General features: G+C 38.1%; 1 protein-coding gene across 1 annotated transcript in view; it reads left to right on the forward strand.

Moving 5' to 3' along the window:
* LOC149681523 (centrosomal protein of 290 kDa-like) overlaps nt 1–23,179 on the forward strand; it is a 249,160-nt gene that overhangs the window by 66,606 nt on the left and 159,375 nt on the right. The window contains exons 7-11 of the mRNA XM_089834228.1: nt 12,040–12,180; nt 12,718–12,927; nt 15,764–15,877; nt 15,959–16,027; nt 16,090–16,179. Coding sequence (XP_089690354.1) covers nt 12,040–12,180; nt 12,718–12,927; nt 15,764–15,877; nt 15,959–16,027; nt 16,090–16,179 — 624 coding nt within the window. The remainder of the gene's footprint in view (nt 1–12,039; nt 12,181–12,717; nt 12,928–15,763; nt 15,878–15,958; nt 16,028–16,089; nt 16,180–23,179) is intronic.

The raw sequence follows: 23,179 nt of genomic DNA on the forward strand, positions 1-23,179 counted from the left end.
TCATGGCCAGACCAAAGACACTTATAATGTCGACTATCGTAAATACAATGCCCTTATCTTCAAGGTTCCTGATGCAAACTCTGAATCTACTGACCAATCTTTTATTAATAACTTACTTCAACAACTTGACTTCTCCCTGGCTGATTGCAATAACGTGTGTTTTGACCGGATAGGCCAATTTCATCAAGATGCTACTCCCCCGCGACCACTCAGACTAAGATTCCGTTCGGTCTCTGATCGCCAGTACTTTGTTCGCGAAGCGTCTTCCCTTCGTCGCTGTCAGGATTCAGGTTTCTCCTACCCTGTCACTCCTGATCGCTCCCACCAACAAAGACAGTACCATCGCCAATTAATCCAAGAGCTCAAAATGCGTAAAGCACCTGGTGAAACCAATATATTCGTCCGTCAGGGTAAAATAGTTCACTCAAACACCACTGTGACACCGAACTACTCTTTAAGACATGATTCACAACCACTTCTACCCACCCCTTTTCCCGCTCATCCATTTCCACCCGTTTCCTTGTCACACTTGCCACCTCTTTTCCCTGCTTCTTCTCATCACCCCACATCCTATCCTAACCCAGCCCAACAACCCTTCCACCCATTAAATTAGTATTCCCATTACCACTTTCTACAACCACTATTACTACTCCTAAATTAACTGCTCCGTCTCAACTAAACCCATCTGCACTGCAATTCCTACCCTCTCCTTCATCATATCTAAAACTCTTACCAACCTTACCGCCTCCCCCTCAACCACAGTCAATTACTTCAAATCGAACTACAACCCAAGTATGCTTGTTAACAAATGTTCGCAGCCTTAATAGCGTTTTTAAAATCACCGATCTTCAACTATCCCTTAATTCCTATTCCCCATTACTTGTGGCATTAACGGAAACCTGGTGGACAGAAGCAGATCATTCAATAAACCCTTACTATCCTGGATATATTGTCTATCGTTATGACCGTCCTATCTCGAATGGAGGAGGTGTGGCTCTTTTAATACAAGATAAATACCCTTCGCGTCAACTTGATCCACAAGATTATCACCCTCTGCCTCAAACTTCATCCTATGTCGGTCTAGACTGCTTAACTGTCTTACTTACCTTACCATACGAAAGATTATTAATCAGTGTTGCCTACCGGTCTCCGACTTTTGACAATCACCTAGCAATCCAAAACTATATGTCAGCATTACTTGATTTCCGTGAGAAGGAAAACTGCCCATTAATCCTCCTTGGTGACTTTAATTATCCCAAGTTAGACTGGTTAAGCCTTACACCTCTAGCAGGTGCGACCATCTCCGCGAAACAGTTCCTGAATCCTGACCTTTGTACAAACTCAAGCGTTAACTCAATTTGTCACTGATGTTACAAGACACGGTGGTCTGGAAAGAAATGATAGTATACTCGATCTCATTTTAAGTAGTGAGCCATACCTAATTACCGCTGTATCAACCCTTGCCCCGATAGGCAACAGCGATCATGCTACTATCAAATTTACACTACAGTTATCTTCATTACCTTACTTTCGTCGTCAACTGAGAAACTATTTTAAATGTGACCTTGCATCTCTTGCAAATCAATTACACCCGATCCAATGGACTATCCTACTCCCTACACCTTTTGTAAACATAAACGCATCATGGCAACTATTTCACAATCTTCTCTACAACTATCAAGAATCACTTACACCTCTTCGCACGCTAGGTGGCAAGCCCAAATTATCCCCACGTTTAATCAGATCCAGAACCTTAAAAGTGCAAGCATGGCGTTCTTACACAAAGGCAAAGAAGACATTTGCATCTCAGGCTGTCATTTCGGAAAGATATGATCATTATAGAAAGATGAGAAATGGTTTGACTAACCACTTAAGAAATCAGCACAGACGTTCAGAAAATACCCTACTACAACAAATCTCTCACAACCCAAAAGCTTTTTTATGCCTATGTCAACAAACGGCGTAAAACCCGTTTTCCTATTGTTCAACTTCAGCGTCATGACGGAACCTTTGCCACCAATACCTATGACAATGCAACACTGCTAAACAACTACTTTTCCTCCACTGTTGCTGATCCAAATGCGTCATCATATTCACCGTTACCTATGCCTGGCCTTCAAGATTTTACTTGTACTGAGCAAGATATCTATGTCATCCTGAAAAGTCTTCCAACGAACAAATCCCCCGCTTCCGACGGTCTTCACCCCTATATCTTGCGAAATCTTGCTACTCAACTGTGTTCCCCAATTTATACATTAATCTCTCAGTCATTTGCAATTGGACTTCTACCAAATCAATGGAAACAGGCCAATTTAACACCGATACACAAAAAAGGACCTTAAGTACTCCCCAACAACTATCGACCTATTAGCTCCATAAACGTCGTTGCAAAAATTTGCGAAACTCTTGTTCAACGTCAAATTATATCCCATCTAGAACAAACCAACTTTTTTACTACAGCCCAACATGGCTTCCTGAAGAAGAGGTCATGCACCACTAACCTCCTCCAAGCCACTGATAAATGGACTGAATGGTTAGATGAGGGGTACTATGTTGATGTTCTATATTTAGACCTAGCCAAGGCCTTTGACTCAATACCTCATGCCAAACTTTTAGAAGCGTTAAACTTGGCTTAAAATACGTACTATCTCAGACTCACACCTACTACAAGCTGACCTCAATTCGGTGGAGCTTGGGCTGAGAACCATGGTCTCAAATTTAATGTGGATAAATGCACTGTCCTTCATCTGGGTCATTCGAACCCAAAATTCACCTACTACCTGTACGGTCGTCCGCTATCTACCACTCTATCAGAACGAGACCTTGGAGTGCATATCGACGCTGACCTGAAATTTACTACCCACACTAATAAAATTTGCAAAAAAACTCCATAGCATAACTGGCCTGGTTAGGCGTAACTTCCTACGACGTTCACCAACTCTGTTACGTACTATATACAATGCTTTAGCATTGCCCCATTTTGACTACTGCTCATCTATTTGGACCCCTTCTGGAAAAATTGCAATGACGTCGTTGCAGAAGGCCCAAAATCGGTTCACAAAACTGTCACCACTATTAGAAAAACTACCAGCCACCGACAGAATATCCAAACTTACCATCAACCCCATCCATCAAAGACACCAAATAAATGACTTGTGCCTTATTCATGACTTTTTTTAATAACAAACTGGATCTGAACTTTGATACATTTTTCACGACTTCAGTGTATACTAGTACGCGCGGTCATCCTCACAAATTGTCCAAACCACGTGCTTCAACAACCGTCCGTCAAAACCATTTCACACGAAGCATTATAAACCTATGGAATGATCTCCCAGCTGATTTAGTATCCCTTAAAAATAAATCTTGTTTTCGAAAGGCCCTAATATTACATTACACCCAAAATACCACCTCAAAATAATATTAGTTCCTACTAACTATTAAAAGTTACATATATTTAGCCAATAATTGGTTCAAGACTGTATGTTTTTTTTTTCTCTTCTTCTCTGTGTATTTTTACTTTATATACAAATTATTGTGATAACTTTAACCAAATGTATGCATTTCTTACTTTTATATACAATAACTGTGATAATTATAACCATTTGTGATACAAGGCGGTCTTAATAAGTCAAGCTATGACTTTATGTACCAAACAAATAAATAAATAAATAAATAGATGAACCAGAGGTTAGAGTTTAGACGGGGAAATGCCTATGTATATTCATTGTTGTATAGGTTCATGCCTAAACCCACTAAATCACCAACTCCTAAACCACCTGATTTTGTCGACTGTTATTTGACTTATAGTTTTTTAATCAGTGTAAAATGTACCAAACTTTGAAATTTTTGATGTAATTAAAATAAAGCCTTAAGCATGGTTTTAATGGGAGCGAATTAAATATGCCTTTCGCAACGGCAAGTGATTTTCACAAAACTGCAATAAGCATGCCGAAGCAGGAATGTTAAATCCTGGTTAACATTCACACGGCCCTAATTGATGGCTACTCAAACGTACGCATTGTTTACTAGAGAAATATTAAACATGGGATATTTTTGCACTAGTATTTGGGTCCACAATATTAAAGTGGTCCTTTAATGCGTACACCCGCCGTTGGGGTGTGCTATACTACCTTTGTACATTCGAAACTAACATAATCTTTCCACCCCCAACCACACCTGGCCTGTACTGTCTGAGATCGCTCCCGATTTCCTCTATTACGTCATAAAATCGAACAAAGAGGCGGATCATAGCCCACTCGATCAGTTTAACCCGTGATCGAGTGGGCTATACTCGGATTCACATCTTCGATAGTTCGGTCGCGAACTCGAGTCGGAACCAATGAGATAGAACATTTATATTAAACCTATAGAGTCACAACGTGAGATCTCGAGATTAACGTTTCGCAATACACCTTTTGTCGAGCATGAATCTTTATCGAATACGGGTGGCGCCACCCTAAGATCTTTTTTATTACCGTCTGCTGCTATAATCTGTGTCAAGATAGTTTTTAAACGTGCTAAATAAAATACGTGAGTTAAATAATAAAAACTCTAGTCCTTTTTAATCTAATAAATATATGTATTAAAAATTATAACGATGTTTCTGATTGCAAATAAGCAAGTAAAAGTTGTAATTAGTTCCGCTAGAGGCTCCCAGGTGGCGCTGTCATGTTTTGATTAACGTGCTTGATAAAAACAATGTGTTTCGCGGTAAGCCGATTTGAATTGTAACTCTATCTATCTCATTGGTCGGAACCAATTTCTATTAAAAGATAGGTCAGTACCGATCGCTCGGTAAAACAAAATAAACATAAACATTAACTTGGCGGGGTAAAACCAATGTTAAAACCGGTCCGGAAATTATGCGTATTTCTCTTAAAGGCTGATTTACATGGTTTCTAAAATTCTGCTTGTGTGTGAACTTTTCGCTAGTGTCAAGGCTCATTTACATGCACGATTGTAGCTCGTAAAAACAGGATTTTGCTTGAAATATTTTAATATTTTCTGCACAAGCTCAAGCTCGGCCATTTACATGACTGCAAGTAGCTTCGCTTGTTCCTTGGTTTGGTTTTTAACAAGCTCAATCTGCAACCAAAACGAATTTGTTTCTTTTTTTTCAAGCAAGCGCAAAAAAAAGCTACCGTCATCAATGAAAATTCAGTTTATTATAATTTTGGCAAAATTTTAACTGGATATTAGTCATATAACTGGCCTCTTTGAAATGGCAAATGTGCCGAATTGACATTAAGTTTTTTATTGAGCCGAATGGTATGGATGAACCACCTTATTTTGGAATACGCTAATTTTAATTTTAAATGTAAACTTACACCCAAAGCCAGTAAAGGTATTTTTTCTGTCAAAAAAGTTAGTTTTTGATATCGTGACAACAATGACTGCAATAAAGGCCAAACACATTCTGATAAGCATGTTATAAATTAAAGGGTGTGTTCTTTGGGTCAAACTGAGTGAAAAGTGTCAAAGAACATGGGGTCTACAACGCTTAGTTTCGGAGGTACGGGCCCCCAAACATTGACCCCCAAAACGTGAAAAATGTCACAAATGAGGAGTAAGACATATCAGCTTGCTCATCTTGTTTAGACAATTCCAATACCCTCCCATCTTTGAATTCTAATGAGCCATTTTCTAGCATAAGCGTATTATTAAAGGTAGAAGTGTGCAAGGACTGGTCAATAAAAGTTGGTTCAAAGTGACAAACAAAGAAGAGTTTCCAGTTAATGTATCATTTATTCGTACATGTACAAAGCTAGCAGCAGTTTTAGAGGTATTGTTCAAAATGCCCACCATTAGCATTAATGCAAAGTAAGTGGAATACAATTTTCCAAGTTTCCGGGAACTGTAAATGCGGTCCGGAAATTGAGAACACATTTGCTACGATTTGCCAACTGCGAACGCGGTCCCCTGGGGTGTAACAACAGACAGACACACACAGACCAACACGTCGAAATTAGGGTATATTCCTTAATGATCGAAAATTGGGGGATCGAAAAATGTCTTATTTGATCGAAATTAGTTTGATCGAAAATAATTCTGACGGGAGCGCATTTCGTCCCTATTGATCGAAAGTAATTCTGATCGAATAAAAATTATATACATCCCCCTAAAATATTAATATGATAGAAATAGTATACATTTAATCTAAAATGGAAGAGCCTTCATCGACCCGCTTGCGTAATGGATACGGTACTGGATTGCGGATCGGGAGGTTGCTGGTTCGAATCCTCGAAGGTATGTTAAAAATATCAAATATAATTCTTGTTGTTTCTAATCAAGTCATACACTTTCAGATTTGCTATATAGTGACGAAGAACGTTTATTAAATACAATGTGTTGTTTCTAATCAAGTCATACACTTTCAGGTTTGCTATATAGTGACGAAGAAAGTTTATCCGAGGGAAGTTTATATCAAATGTATTTCCTCTTGATTATGCCTATTACCAAATGAAAGGGTACCTTTTCCAAAATATTTTCATAGGGTCAGGTTAGGTTAGGTTAGGTTAGGTTAGGTTATTTTAGGTTAGGTTAGGTTAGTTTAGGTTAGGTTAGGTTAGGTTAGGTTAGGTGAGGTGAGGTGAGGTGAGGTGAGGTGAGGTGAGGTGAGGTGAGGTTAGGTTAGGTTAGGTTAGGTTAGGTTTGGTTCAAATAATTCGTTGACACCTTTTCCAAAATATGCTCCTTTTAATTAGCTACCACCTTTTCCAAAACATTCTCCTATCAATTAGCTGCCACCTTTTCCAAAAGATTTTCCTATTAATTAGCTGCCACCTTTTCCAAAATATTCTATTAATTAGCTGCCACCTTTTCCAAAATATTCTCCTACTAATTAGCTGCCACATTTTCCAAAATGTTCTCCTTTTAATTAGCTACCACCTTTATCCAAAATATTCTCCTTTTAATTAGCTACCACCTTTTCCAAAATATTCTCCTTTTAATTAGCTACCACCTTTTCCAAAACATTCTCCTATTAATTAGCTGCCACCTTTTCCAAAATATTCTCCTATTAATTAGTACCAGAAAACGAATAAAATATTAAATAATATCCAAAATAAAATAAAATTAAATATTACATAACCTAAAGTAAACCTATTTTTGGTTTTAAAAACATGTTGAACGATAGACGAGGATCAAATGGGATTCAATCAAATGGGATTCGATCAAATGGGATTCGATCAAATGGGATTCGATCAAATGGGATTTCGATCATTTGGGAAAGTTTTCGATCACCCGGTTTTCGATCACCCGTTTTTCGATCAAATCGACCCAAACGGAAATTAGAACCTCTCCGTGACATACGTCACTCGGAGAGGTAAAAATTTGTCTTAGCCAAAGCTTGAAAAATTAGGCTTAAAAAGTTTGAAACATTAGGCTTAACGAAAATCTGAACAATTTCAAGTTATATCTTAAAATATATTTTTAAAAGCATGTAAATCAAAATGCTTGAAGCGTGTAAAAACGTAAATAAAAAAATCTCGAGCTCTGTCACTAGCGAAAAGTTCGCCCACAAGCAGACTTTTTAGAAACCATGTAAATCAGCCTTTACGGATCTAAGTCTACTGAGAAGTTCCAGGGTGGGAAATAAGGATTTTTTTAAACTGGACATTGGGCCAGTGACCCCTCTGGCCTGGAATAAATAAACTGGTCCATGACCAGGGCGCGTCGTCTGCTAAATTGAAGAAGTTGATAATTAAAATATATTAGCTAATGTCTGGACTCCGGTTACCCTTGAATTTTCTTAGTGGTCCTGTGGACCACTGACCCCCCTCCGATTGAATTTTTAAACTGGTCCAGGCAATTTTTAAACTGGTCATTTGCCCTGTGCCACCGCCTTATTTCCCACGCTACTGAGAACGATCTCATTGTTTTTTGTCGGATTTCATGACGAAATCATAGATATGTTAAAAGGGTAGATACACAATTCAATGGGAGATCGACGCGGAAGGGGCAACTAGCAGACAGCCGCTATTTTCTGGGGGTAGCCGTGTAAAGCGACATCTATCGGTAACTTTCGAAACTAAAATAGGTATTAAAGTCGTTATGAGTTGTGCTCTGTTTTATTAAAAATATATAGATTCATATATCATTTCTCTTTATTTAACTGCTGTGGACATAGATTATTTCTTTACGATTATTATGATTATTCGTCAGGAATAAATAAACTAAGACATAAGTAATCTTCAATTTTAAATGGTAATAATCTGTACTCGTAAACGTAAAGTAAGTGAATCTTTTAATAATTTTTTTGCCAACGGGAATTCTTTTATGAACGGCTAAATGTTCGCCTGTTTAGTTAATATCAAGGTTTATCAACTGAGTAAATTTCCCCCTTTTCCAAAATATTACTAAATTGGGTATGCTTTAACCCCTAAATACAGCTGCTTCTCCAAATTATTGCTAATTAGTTCATTTATTGTAACCCAATATTGTTATTTTATTTCATTTCTACCCTGAAAAGAGGCGCACTTTTAAACACTCGTAAAACTTTTATTAAGCCTAATCACAGCCCACTCGATCACGCAACTTGTGGCCTAATTTAAATTTCGCGCCATTTCCCGCGCGATTTATTTATCACCACTTAAATTTGTCTCCGATAGATGGCGTTTTATACGGCTACCCCGAGAAAATAGCGGCTGTCTGCTAGCTCTAGCCACTGCCTTCTCTAATACTGGCAGTGCTCTAGCTGTCCCTTCCTCGTTTTTTTCGTTAAGCCTAAGCCAGCGAAGTGGATCTAGAATTCTAGACCCTTTATAGTTTTACTATATCTATGGACGCAATAAAGAAAACCGCAAGCGATTTCAGAATTCAGATTCAAATAGAACTGCTGTAAGATTTCCTATGTCCCGCACTTTGTTACTTTCGTTGCTATGGAAACATAACAAACAAAAATGTTTGTAGCAGAATGAAGAAGACATCGAAGTGGCTAAGCAGACAGCTTCTACCAAGGCCTTTTAAAACAGGCTAATCGAAACGTTGAGACAATAATCAAAAGATAAGATATAAGAAAATGGATAAGTTAATTTAGGTGATGACGTGACCACTCAATTTTTGGAATGTTTATAATGCTAGAAGAGCATTTCACCAGCAATATCCGGGGAAGCACCCCTAGTTACTTCGACGATTGGTAGTGCCACTTTGTGTCCGAGCCTGTGTTAAGTCAACTTGGATTTTTCAACTCGAATTTCAAAATTGTAAAGTGGAACCCTGTGGTTGTGTGTTACATGGATTCCACGGTGTTCGTATTTTAATAACCTCTATTATTATTGGTACACATGGTAAATAACAAATTTGTGGAAAAAAGACCATGACTACCAAAAAATAAATAACAAAAACACATGCAATATAGACTAATGGCACCCCATGTTATTTCCCCATAGAGATTAATACAATCGAAGGCAGAGGGCTGCCATTACTCTATAAGTCCGCACTTCCGCTGTTTACATGGCGCCTATTGATTGGAACGAAATTGACAAATGCAATCTTCAGGATATAAATGATGATTTAGCCGAAAGTTTCTACAAAAAACTAATTAATGTAAGTACCCTAATTAGAATATAAATTTGCCGTTGTTTTTAATTAACCTATATTATTAAAGTTTAACCCAATGAACGAAGATGATCCCAAAAGACTGCGTAAGCTCTTTCTGGTGTCAAAAGCAGTTTTGCAGGTATAAGTTCTTTAAGAAAACAAACTTTAGGTTAAGATAAAATGAATAAATAAATCACATCGTGTTCAAGCTGAAAGGGTTGCAAGCGGAGGTTGCGATGGAAGAATTGGAGCAAATGGCCAAGAATCAAGGAAGACTGAGTGCTCGTCATGAAAAGGAGCTTTTAGCCGAGATTGAAGATCTGAAGGATGAGTTGGAAAACATCAAGGTATTGAGAAGTCAGTTTGGTTAATGTGTTGTCTTGTGGAAAATTATTTTCTATTTCAGGGTTCATACAAACCTGGAAATCAGGGGAAAAACCTGGAAAAATCAGGGAAATAAATAGTTGACAAAAACCTCAGGGAAAACTCAGGGGAATTTCGAATTTTTTGTAAAATTCAGGGAAATTAGGGAACTTTGCGTCAAACAGGGGCCGAGTAATTGAGCAAAATGTACGTGAACATCCCCTCCATAGGATTAACATTACACTAAACTTTGGAGGCTCATAACTCTGGTTCTACTAGAGATACGGGGATGTCCTTTGATTATGTAATAGTCCTATTTACCCCATCCTCCTCCGTTAACATTTGCATCATAGGATACTCCATATAGGGAAGTATATGGGGAAAAACCTGGAAATCTCAGGGAAATTTTTTTTCGAAAGTTGTATGAACCCTGCTATTTGTACTATTCAATGGTTTAGGATTGATTATCCTCCAAAAGCTTGGATTACTATGGTTCGGAATATTTACACTTGTCACAAAAGAAAGGCAAAGGATTTATGTCACAAATGGCAGTGACCCTTTGCTTCTTCATTAAGAGTTTAAAACCAGTTGTGACCCTATAGGCCTAATCAATTACTTTAATATTAATCCCAATGTAAAATTAATTTTAAACAAAGGAATAATGAAGTAGAAAAACAATTAAGTTCATTTTAATTGATTAAAGGAAAAGTAACCTATTATTATACCAAGAAGCGATATCTAGTTTACTAGAGAGAAGGTATAAATTCGCCACATTTCCAGCTCTTTATCTCCGGTCCAAACGTATAGTAGGTCTGGAGTTAATCCCCGCCGCCTCTAAATTACAACCAGCATCTCATTGGTTCTTGAAAATTCACGTCAGCACGACGTGAATGACGAAAATTACGTATTATTTTCCGACTGAGGAGAGTGTAGCGAAATAGCTTGGTCTCCTTTTACGCCCCCCCCCCCGGGTATTTTAAAAAGGAGTGACTGGGACTATGGCGCGCGAATTCTTATGCATCTTATACCTTCTCCCTAGTAAACTAGATATCGCTTCTTGGTATATACCTTAAAAGAATGGCCTTTTTCTTAGTATAAAAGGAATAATTTTATAAAAAATAAATGATCTCTTTGATACAAAATATTTAGCATTTAAATAGTCTTGAAAACAATCAAGGACTACTGCGCCATCCGCTATTGGTTTAGTGGCGTCTGCTAGCCAGAACCTCTTAACCCTACCTCACGGTTAGGTTAGAATTCAGCCAATCCTGTAGGAGTAAGTGGTTCGGTTTAGCAGTCGCCAATAATCCAATGGGGGTAACGGGATTTGTTGAATTCTTACCAGCTGAGAGAGGTAAGGGGGTTCGATTTAGCAGACGCCACTAAACCAATGGCGGATGGTGCAGTAATTCTTGATTATTTTTAAGCCTATTTAAATGCTAATTATTTTGTAATAAGAGATAACGTCGCTTACCAGGCAAATTCCAAGGGGGCTGCCATTGCGTCTTAGTAGTTTTTGATACCGCCATCTAGCGTCGAAGTAAAGCGTAAAATTCGGTATTTTTGTCTCTTTAAACGTCGGTGCTTAAAGCCATCTAGCGTTCAAAAGCAGGAAGTTCAAAACCATCGTCTGAAATCCTTTGTCGCGGTGAATCCGGTGATTTGAACATATTTTTTAATTCTCATTGATAATTAGTAAGTTTTGAAAAATAAAAGTGGCAAGTTGGGGTAGAACATGTTCCGTTCTTGGCTGTAAAAGTAGTGATAGGGATTGAAGGGAGTGGAGATCGCGGGTTTGCAAACTTCATTCGGGGCCTGACTAAGGGTTAACTCTGTGTCATAAAGATTGTTGTTGTCCGCGGCCATTTTTAAAATACGGAATAAAATCCAAGTACAGAATTCGCTCACTAGATGGCGCTTGTCAAAAACTACTAACATTTAAGAAGTGGGTGATAACAGGTAACCTCGTACATTGCGAATTTTTGATGATATTCTTCCTTTGATATTTAGAAAAAGGCCGTTCTTTGAGGTATAATAATGTTATGTTATCTGAACTTTTAAATTTATTTTCAGTCTAGAAATTATGACTCATGTTCATCATGAATTAAACTTATTTAATTATGTGATGTTTAGGGTTCGAGAAAAGGCAGTGATACGTCGCTTCTGAAACATAATCTTCGAAACGAGGAACTTGAACAGGAAAACTTGACTTTGACTAAAGAAATTGAATCGAAAAAGACTGAAATCAGGAGGACCAAACGAGAGTTTGAGAAAGTGTGGACAGTTCACGAGTTACAAAAGGGCTGCCACGGGTCAGGGAAAACCTGGAAAAGTCAGGGAATTTTAAAATGGACCGAAAAGGTCAGGGAAAAGTCAGGGAATTTGATTTTAGTGGGTAAAATTTCTGGGGATAAGTCTTTATTGAAAGAGTAATGAAAGTTTCTCCTTATCCTCTCTTAACACAGAGTGAACTCTAGAACAATCCTTAAAAATGCTGTCTAGAATTGTTTCTATAAAGTAAATGCTCTCTAAAAAATCTCTTGGACTGTTATTGATAGTTAAAATGTTTCTTATTCATTTTGGTGCGAAAAATACATGGGAAAACTTAATGTAGAGAGTTTATTTAATTATAAGCACTTAAAACGTGCTGTAAACATTCACACTTTCGGCCTAAAAAGGTCAAGGAAAACCTGGAAAAGTCAGGGAATTTGGTTCTGAAAATTCCGTGGCAACCCTGTAAAATCTACTCGGTTGATTTCAGACTTCAGAGAAAGCTTGGATTGTTAATTTTTTTTTTCTAATCGTACTTAGGCTCTTGAAATGGTTGAGAAGCACGAAGAGGAGCGGAGTGTCTTGCGTGACGAGATTGAGAAGTTGCAAGAACAACTGGAAGAAAGCAAAGAGACGATAAAGAATGTTGAAGTATCGAAAGAAGAAAGCTGCAAAATGAAAGAGAAAGAGCTCTTGGCAAAGATAAAAGTTAAAAACGCCGAGATTCATCAACTTCTAAATGATATAAAGGTATACTGTTGGTATCTGTCTATAATTTTTTTGTTTTGAATTTTGTTTCAGTGGCGTCGCTAGGCCTTTTTTGGGAGGGCCATAGCCCCCCCCCCCAAATTCCAAACTTAGCCCCCCCCCCCAAAAAATAATCCGTAAACCCTACCAAAAAATTGCTGTTAGCAACCTAAAATTCTGTAGCAATATATAAAAAATTTTCAATATGAAACAGTAAAATTTTGAAGAAAAAAACAGATGGAGACAAGTAAAATGTTTCATGTTCTTTCGAAGGGAGTCCCAATAGTGTGGACTAAAAGCTAACCAAAACTAAAAATAAACTTAAGACGAGTGAAAATCCCTCATAATCTGTTCCGTAGTCTTTATCAATAAAAGGTTGTACATCTTTAAAATACGAATAATTTCACGTTGACACAAATTTAAAAGTCTACATATTTTCCAATGAACCCATTATCCCGAGGGGTCCGTCATTGCCAAAAAATCCCGTACGCTCGGGGAAAAATCCAAAAACAAATCCAAAATTTCAGTGAAAATACAAAAAGGCTTTTGTATTTTTTGAAAAATCTGAAGATCTTTCAAAAGTTTCAAAATACATAAAATTATGTATAAAATCCAAGAATCCACCGAAAATCCAAAAAAAATCAAAAAATACCGAAACTTTTTTAAAAATCCAAAATAACATGTTAAATCCGGGAGTGTGTTCGTATTTTTTTAGAAATCCACCAAAATATCCAAAATTTTCAAATTCACAAATCCAGGAAGACGATACAAATTACAGTTAAAAATACAAAATCCTAAAAAAATACGAAATCCCAAAACAAATAACGATATTCCTAAAACAAATTACGAAATCCCGAAAAAATACAAAATCCCCGAAAAAAATACGAAATTCCATGAAAAAATTCAAAAACACAACGGTTTTTTTGAAAATTCTACTGGATTTTGGATTTTTTATAAAAAATCGACAAATCCATTTAAAAAAAATACGTATAATCCCGAACGTTTTTTTTTCGAATGACGAACCCCTCGCATTATCCATTTTTTTATTAAGTTCTTATAATAACTAGTTTGCCTAGATTTAGCCCCCCCAAATTTCAAACCCTAGCGACACTACTGTTTTGTTTTGGAGTTCCCCTTTATCAGAAGTAGGATAAGTGGACAGGGAGTATCGAGGTAACCAAATTCTTCACTTGGCGAAAGTGAATATTCTTGATAAGACACCAACGGTTGGCCCTCTGGTAGCGGTTTCTGAATTTTCCCTCCAAAACGTGAGACGCTCGCGGCGGAAGACGGCCGAACTAGATTCAAGCACCCGCGTTCGTGTTCCGCCGCTTTAGGTTGAGGGGAAGGGGGTAGGAAATGTTTTTGGAACTCGACCAATTTTTCTCTCTCTAGTTTTAGCGCGTGGGAAGCGGCATAAAATCCTCAAATTTGTTCACTAGTGCCAGGATCTATTACCAATGCTAGAGCTCTTTACTTCTAGTCCCCTTATCTTACTTCTGCCTTTATTCGTATCAATCATCATGTAAGGCCACTTGATATCATTCATTTCCGATGTCAACATTTTTTTTACCAAATGGAGTACAAAAAGAAAGTCTTTGATGCTTGCTAGTCGCTTGTTTTGAAAAATATATATTTTAAAATGTACGGTTTCAGTGGCGTTTTGGCGACATCATGAAAAGAACGACACTGTTATAATATTAACCATTGCTAATCGTGAAGTACAGCTCGTTTCCACCAGATGGCGGGGAAGTTTTGACGTGGCGTGTGGTACTTCCTAGTAGCAACGACCATTAGCTAGCTAAAGATCGATTCCAACAGAGGGCGACTCTGTTTTGACGTGGAACATATAAAGCTTTTAATTTAACTGCCATTCGTGAACCGCAGGTATTTTCGCGGTGTGCTCTATTAAACAAACGCCAGTAGCGAGTTGCATATATTTTCCGCCAGAAGGCGACACCGTTATGACGTCGCACGTGGCACGCTTTCATAGCAATCGAAGGACGCGAATTACAAACCTTTATTTTCCCACAAGAAGGCGACACTGGTTTGATGTCCCTCGTGGTCAGGGTGGGAAATAAGGATTTTTTTTTAAACTGGACATTGGGCCAGCGACCCCTCTGGCCTGGAATAAATAAACTGGTCCATGACCACTGACCAGGGCGCGTCGTCTGCTAAATTGAAGAAGTGGATAATTAATATTTATTAGCTAATGTCTGGACTCTGGAAACCCTTGAATTTTCTTAGTGGTCCTGTGGACCACTGACCCCCCCCCCCCCGATTTAATTTTTAAACTGGTCATTTGCCCTGTGCCACCGCCTTATTCCCCAGGCTGCTCGTGGTACAGTGAGGGGGAAAAGCTTCAGACCTTTTCCCCCATAAGGCGACACTGTTATGACGTTCCACTTTTCACGCTCTTGTAGCAACCGCCTGTTGCTTGCAACAGATATTTTTCATCTGAAGGCGACAATGTTTTGACATCGCACGCGATAAATTCTATTAACAAGAGCCAGGCTTAAGATTAACGTCTTTTCCACCAAATGGCGCGCGGCACGTCCTAGTAGATTATATGGGCCTATATGTTTCATCATAAATTTATAAGATATGTTCCATAAGTCTGACACTAACTATACTTGGTAATGCTAGAGACTTACAGCTCGAGCTAGTTCGAGAACGACAACCGAGAATTGACTGCATTCGGTTTTACATTACCAAGCCTTTGACAGAGCCTCACCAGGCGTCGCTTTACGAGAATCTATGACGTTTCACCTACGTCACTTCATGAAAAGCTCTCAGTAACCAGTAGCAAACTCATGATTGAATTTCAAACATCTTACAGACTCTGGAAAGTGAAAACTCTGAACTTCGATCACAAAAAAGTCAACTACATGAGAAACTAATTGAAGCGGTCGATCAAATGGAGAAAACGACCGACGAGTACATAAAACTGAAAGTTAGTCCCGCTTATTAAATCGTCATACGCTAGATTAGTAACGCCCATTTTCGTTCCATTTATGTTCCATTTACATTTTAGGAAACTTATGATGAAAGCGAATCTCAGTTAAAACTCATAATGGAACAGAAAATGCTTCTTGCCAGTGAGGTCATTATTCTATTTATTAATTAATTTCATATGAATCAGTGTTAAGTCATTTCAAATCTTAGATTGAAGACTTGAAAAGTCAACTTTCTCAAAAAGGAGAAGTTGATGATGAAATTATGGAGACTGTCAGTCGCAGAGTTCAAGAATGGAAGGTAAACTCAATTTATGTCATATCAGGGATAGATTTAATTTTAGAAGTAGGAATGGAGAACAGAGTAATCTGGGTGGGCGCGCGTCAAAGTCCCGGACACCCTTCCACGGGACGGAGGGGGGGGGTATGAAAGAAGAGGCGGGTCATAGCGACAGAGGTAAAAAGAAATTATGTATTTTTCGCTGTCCCCGTCAGCAACGTCATCAAAACGTATTTTAAGTGAGCCAATAAGATAATTTAAACTTTTTGTTACGTGTTGGAGGGAGGGGCTCTATACTGGGGGCCTATGAGTCGGACTGAAGTAAATACTAACCGTTCTCCATTCCTACTTCTAAAATTAAATTTATCCCTGGTAATATTTAATGATGCTATCGGAATAGACGGGAAAATACATATCGGGAATTGGCTGATTCGAGGTAGTTAGTAAAATGGGATGAATTGGGTGTAAGCGATTTCCGCGACATCTATGGGGTACAGTACATCACGTACGGCTTCTAGCGTCCTATTGGTTAGTAATTTCACCTGCTCAACTTCTCCTTGTTAAGTCCCGTTGATGGTTAATTTTTACGTCACTTATTTAACCAGTTAATAACTGAGAACACCTCCTACCCATAATGCATTAGAAACACCGCAAATAACCGTTATGGAATTGAAACAATTAGTTTTTTAGTTGTATAGACCTTTCTGAAAAAAATAAAACCTAAATTAATCCTGGGATCCAATGGCAGTTTTCCTCAAGTCAATGCCGACCCTACCAAAAATCGCAAGCGCATATCACACCAATAACCTCGCATTTATCAACTTAATATGCGCGTGACGGGACCTTCAAAGTAAGTTCCCGGGTTCCCCGAGCCTTGAAACCTTTTCAGAAGGACCTATCAGGGAAAGGGGGTCTTATTCAAAAGGAATCTAGGTACAATTTAAGACCATTATCGGAGCCTCCGGGATGAACTAGGCCCATGCGTGTCGCGAAGCGAGAATATTTTTTTAAACAATTTAGTTCGCCGTGGTTTTACGCTTGGGGGCGCTTATATTACCGTAAAATTCAACCCCGTGACCCTGTCGACTGCTTAAGTATTTGGGCCAAGGTCGCGGATTGTAAGTATACGATTTTATTACTCTTACTGAATTATTTTAATTGAAATAATCAGAAGAAAATAGGGGAAGTGGGTAGCCGTAGCCTTGAGCCATACAAGTCGTCCAGTGATTCTCACTTACAATGGTCGATTCCCCTACCACCCTTAAAATTTGAATCTGGCCAATCGGCGCGAAGCATAAAATAGTACCAGATTTCATTGCGAACGCCACCATGTAGCGAACTGTGGAACTAACTTGTGTAGTCTGCTTATATTTCTGCTGTGCTTCAGTTTGAGTTAGGGTTACGTCAGGAAACAGGTTAATGCTGGGCGGCAAAGTTTGAGGGAATACGACACATGTCGGCGATCCTACCCTATAGGTGCTGACTGTCCCGTGTCCGCCGGAGGTGACTTACCCCAATTCCACCTTCCGTCACCTCCCAAGTAAACCTCATTTCCTTCCCTGCTTATACACATATGACCTAGCGGCCCCCGTCAGTGCTGGGCCGCGTAGGGTCTCCCGCTCAATTCTTCCTGGTGCTCAAGGCCTAACGGCTAAGCACTAGTGTTGTAGGTGGAAAAAAAAAACAGGTTAATGCGGATATTGGTTTAATTAAGGACGAAAATTCGGTTATTTAATAAAATGAATGTCGTAAAGAGTACTCAGTGTGATTTAACGTACAAGGAAACTACCGATAAGAAAACTCAGGCTGTGTTGAAATCTAACAACAACAACTTGGATACAACTTTATTACTTTGAACTCTTCCCTATCACAGGTCAAAACTTCGGACAGGTTAATTTTTTCCCTGGAACTTAGAAATACAATTGTATTTAAAAATAAAGACATATTTTAAAATAAGTTATGAATTTAGCACTTACCACTCGATTCCAGCCTCTGCCACTCTGCCTGAGTGCCTCACTGCCTCTAGCACACGCCTCTAGTCAGTTGGAAGGCGTAGGACCGTACTGTCCACAGAATAACGTCACTCGTGTGTTAATGCGCGTAAAAATCCTATCTCTCTTCACCCCCACGGGGAGGGAAATGGCGCGAAAAATCCGTAAACGGGACGCCTCGCGAAGTTGCCCAAGCTACCCACTTCCCCTATTTTCTTCTGAAATAATTTATTTTGTTGTCATCAGTACAATCTAACCGAAAGATTCAATAAAAAGTGAATAGTCATAAAAACATTTACATTAATTTTAGGATGAAACTTTTCTCTATCATAAAAATTTTATGACTGACCCCTAAAATATCAACGATAATTTGAGGAAGACCCCTGTCACAACGGTAATATAAGCGCCATCTCGTACACATATATGGTGAAAATATTTTCCTTAACAAACTGGATATTTCCCCACATAAAATTTGACACGCATGGGCCTAGTTCATTTCGGAGGCTCCGCCATTATACACAGATGAACTGAAATGATAAGCTAAAACCCCTGATCTGCTCTTCCAATGGTATCGTCTGTTATCGCCCCTAGCGGGAGAGTCCCGAAACTTTTCGACTCATAGATCATGTTATTTGTTGAGAGGGAATCAATCTATCTAACAACTTAATGCCAGTCTAAAATATAGCTAGAAGCATTGATAGTTCCGCCATCTATTATAGTCTGAGAGGAAAAAAATCTATGTAAGGAGGAGTTCCCAACTGGTACTGAGAGGGGAGGAGCTACGGGAACGTGACGTCAATATTGGGGTCTAAATTGTGTGGCTTAAACTGACTACTTCCAATATGGTCGCCAAAACCGAGGTAAGAGATAGGAGGGTGTGACTTTACGAGAAAATCGTGGTAGCAGAGTATGGTTTGAGTCGAAAAAGTTTCAATATTGGTCGCGACGTGGCGCTATAGAGGCGCTTCCCTAAAAGACCACGCGCCGTATTTCCATTCCAGTCCATCTGCGTTAAATGTTATTAGGTACGATCATTATGAGCCATTCTAAAAACCGTATTACCAAAAATAATTTTTTTTTTTTTTTTGGTATTACAGAAATGGCTCTCATGATAATAACTTGACGTCACGCGCAAAGACCCTATTTCATATGAAGCATTTTCAAATGCATATTGCCAAATAACTAGAAATCGGAGAATTAAAAGCTTGATATTTTTGAATTGGCAGAAATTAATTCCATCTTTTGCTATATAAATCAGAGGTTTTTCAAACGAAGCTTCTCATTCCCTTTAAATGCGCAATTGACGAATCACATATGTGGGATTTATTTCGCCCTATTCATTTTATTGATATATTTTTGAGCGCACTTGCAACGCCATCTGTTAGGTTTTTTATTTCAAAATAGAAAATAGTTTTTGAAAATGGAAAATGAAATTAGCGCACATGCTACTGTTTGACAGGGTGATGACGTCATGATGGTGGTGTCGCCTTGTAGCATACTTAGTTATGGTTATGGTATTATCATACCTTGTATTGACTTAAATCTTTTGTTACTAATTTTGCAGACAGATTGAAGAACTGACTCAACAAATTAACGATTCGGATTTCAAGTTGGGTGAAGTAGTCGAAGAAAATGTTCACTTGAGGGAAAAGTTAAATATCAGTCCGAGAAAATATGACTCGAAGAGTTTTAGGAAGTCCGGTTCTCAGAAAATACTAACAGTTGCTCAGACACTGCAGGAAAAGGTAAATTTTATCAAAAGCTGCAATGAACTGGTACCTTACCAAATAAGGCCGTAAATTACCGATTTACGTCATACCATGTACAATGGTAATTTAACAACGCTCGGACTTAACAAACCCTTCCGAGGAAAAATAGGGATAGATTTAATTTTAGAAGTAGGAATGGAGAACAGAGTAATGTGGGTGGGCGTCTAAGTCCCGGACCCCCTTCCACGGGAACGGGGGATATGAAAGAAGAGGCGGGTTATAGCGACAGAGGTAAAAAAGAATTACGTATTTTTCGCCGTACTCGTCAGAAACGTCATCAAACCGTAGTTAAAGTGAGCCAATAAGATAATTTAAACTTTTCGTTACGTGTTGGAGGGAGGGGCTCTATACTGGGCTATGAGTTGGACTGAAGTAAATACTAACCGTTCTCCATTCCTACTTCTAAAATTAAATCTATCCCTGGTAAAACTAAGTGTACTAAACTGCCAAATACTATGAAGACTCCTTATTTTTATAGTTTTCCCTCAATTTCCCTCTAGAACGCGCTGTTTAAAGCACCTCAATTAGGTATAAAGTGCTCACAATTCAACGCGTGAAAAAAATAAATTACCAACAGAATTGTAATTTTACTCTCTGCAAAATTTGAATTGCTAATTTACCTGATGAAAAACTTAGATTAGGTTTGATAAAGTTCCTCAAATTTGGGTGCAAAACGCCTAGCCTAGTTATGAAGGTCCTATTCTACACCCGTAACATTTTAGCGCTTCATGAATAATTAATAACTAAGCATTAATTGTTGTATTGAAACTGATAGGGATCTTTAGAGTCTAAATAGTCAGAAAACTCTTTCCAATTTCCGCTCCCTTAAAGGGAGGGTGAAGTAGAAAATCAAGTGATATTTTATCGATTCTTCATCTAATTATAAGACCAGTCTGCATAGTCAAACATTCAGGAAATACTTCGGAATGATTTTAAAATTCAAATTAGGCTCAGATTTTAAGGATAATTTTAAAGAAGGACCTCCGACCAATCGCGTAATGCCTTGCCTTTTTATTAACAAAATTATCCATAAAATGTGAGCCTAATTTGAATTTTAAAATCATTCGTAAGTATTTCCTGAATGTTTCACTGTGCAGACTGGTCTTATAATTAGTAGAAGAATTGATTAAAAATCACTTGATTTTCTACTTCACCCTCCCTTTAAACACGAGTGGCTAAAAGTGCGCCTCTTTTCAGGGTAGAAATATTGTGGAAAAAGATTACAATAAACATACTAATTAGCAATAATTTGTAAAAGTAGCAATATTTTGGGGTTAAAACATACCCAATTTAGTAATATTTTGGAAAAGGGGGAAATTTACTCGGTTGATAAACCTTGATAATAACCAAAACAGGCGCACATTTAGCCGCTCATCTTTAAAACTACTTGGACAACACCGTGTAGTTTATCTAGTGTCAAATAACATAAGCTTCTCGTTTGTCAAGGTTGATGCGCTCGAAGGAGAGAATGTTGATCTTCGAACCGAACTTCACAAAATGAAGCGCAATTCAGCCAAAAGGTAATTTGTTTATGGGAGATTTAGTTTTAAAATTTTAAAATATTTTCTGATATTACTTTATTTGATAGAAGTTTAACTGTGTCTGAAGATACCAACAAAACTAAAAAATCTAAGAGTCAAGAAGAGTGGGATAATAACAATGAAATTGAAGCTTCTTATGATGTAAGATTGCATGCTTATTTCGAAATTTATCAAGCATTATATGCATTTTGTTGCTATTATTGTGTTTTAGTATAGAAAAACTTAGTCTATTTTCGTTTCAAAGTTAATTTATTGACTCCTTGAAAAGCTTAAACTGTTTATTTGCAATCTATCTGGGAGGGCTAAAAAGGAGACCTGTTTTACGCACATTTCAGACTGGCAACAGTAATCCTTACATCCACAACGGGAGAAATGAGGGAAGAACTAGGGTAGATAGGGTTACAATTCAAATCGGCTTACCGCGAAACACATTGTTTTTATCAAGCACGTTTGTCTAAACATGACAGCGCCATCTGTGAGCCTGTAGCAGAACTAATTAGGGACCGTCCATATACTACGTCACGCGAAAAAAAGCATTTTCTGACCCCCCGTCCCCCCAGATCACGCTTCGTCACGCTTTTCTCAGACCCCTTCCCTAAAAACCACGTCACATTTCTTTAAACCCCCCCCCCTCCGCACTATGATTTGTCTTAATTTACAAATTTAATTTGATTTATTTCTTGAGTGATATGCCGCCCTCTCAGAAATATTTTGCCCGGCTGAAAATTCAAGTTCTCTTCCGTTTTAAGCTTTTTCCCTCTGATTGACCTTTAGAATTTTAATGTCTGGATGTGCTTTTTATAAGCTTCAAAAAAGTTCCCTAAAGTTTAGTTAAAGGGGCACACTTTATAGGTTTCGACACTGTCACCGAAAACAGACTAATCGCGCTTGAGATTTAGAAAATTTGCCAAAGAAACGAAACCATTTCAATCGGTAGGGGGATTTGATTCATCCTCACAAATAATAGGGGCGAATAAACAGAGACATAAGAGAGTTTACGCTGTTTATTTTAAATGCGCTATTTAAATTGGCTATACAAAGGTGTAAATATTAGATTATTGCTTAAATTTTCTACTATTTAAGCGATGATGGAATAACAATTTTGGTAAATTATTCAGGGTTGGGTTTTTCCCGTCCAAAACTAGGTTTTTCCCAGGACAGTGGAAAAAAGTGGGAAAAACTAGTTTAAAAAAACTTAGAACTTATCACATGGCAAACGTGCACTTTGAACTGCTCCTTGTGAGAATCAATATTTATAAGCAATAAGTATGAGGCCCATATTTTACTTCGAAAGTTTGAAGTTTAATTAAAATTGTGAAATTCTGCAGATACTGTTAATGTAAAAAAATCATGTAAACCCTAATGCCTCAGGCGGCCAGGATAACAGATTTTTCCCTGTTAACTTTACAATAATAATGATTTGACAAAGAATCTCACTCTTTGACTGTCTAGGCATGGTCTAGGCCAGTGGGTAGGCAAGTCTCGGCTATGGTTTAATTTAAACAAATACCACTAGACGCTCCCATGGTTGAGTGATGGAGTTTTAAGCTTAGCAAAGACTAGTTTTAGCTCTGCCCTCATGGACGAATTCTGATTGGTTCCTGCCTTTGGCAAGGCAAATCTGGTGTATAGAAGGTTAGCCAAGTTGTTAGGGGTGGGGTGTTCCTCTGACATTTGCTGTAAACAACCCAACACACGTGTATAGTAGTTTTTCCGTTAC

Source organism: Phalangium opilio, unplaced genomic scaffold, assembly GCF_054372755.1.
Source record: "Phalangium opilio isolate 3A_F unplaced genomic scaffold, DU_Popi_V2 ptg000038l_1, whole genome shotgun sequence".
In the NCBI taxonomy this organism is placed as follows: Eukaryota; Metazoa; Arthropoda; class Arachnida; order Opiliones; family Phalangiidae; genus Phalangium; species Phalangium opilio.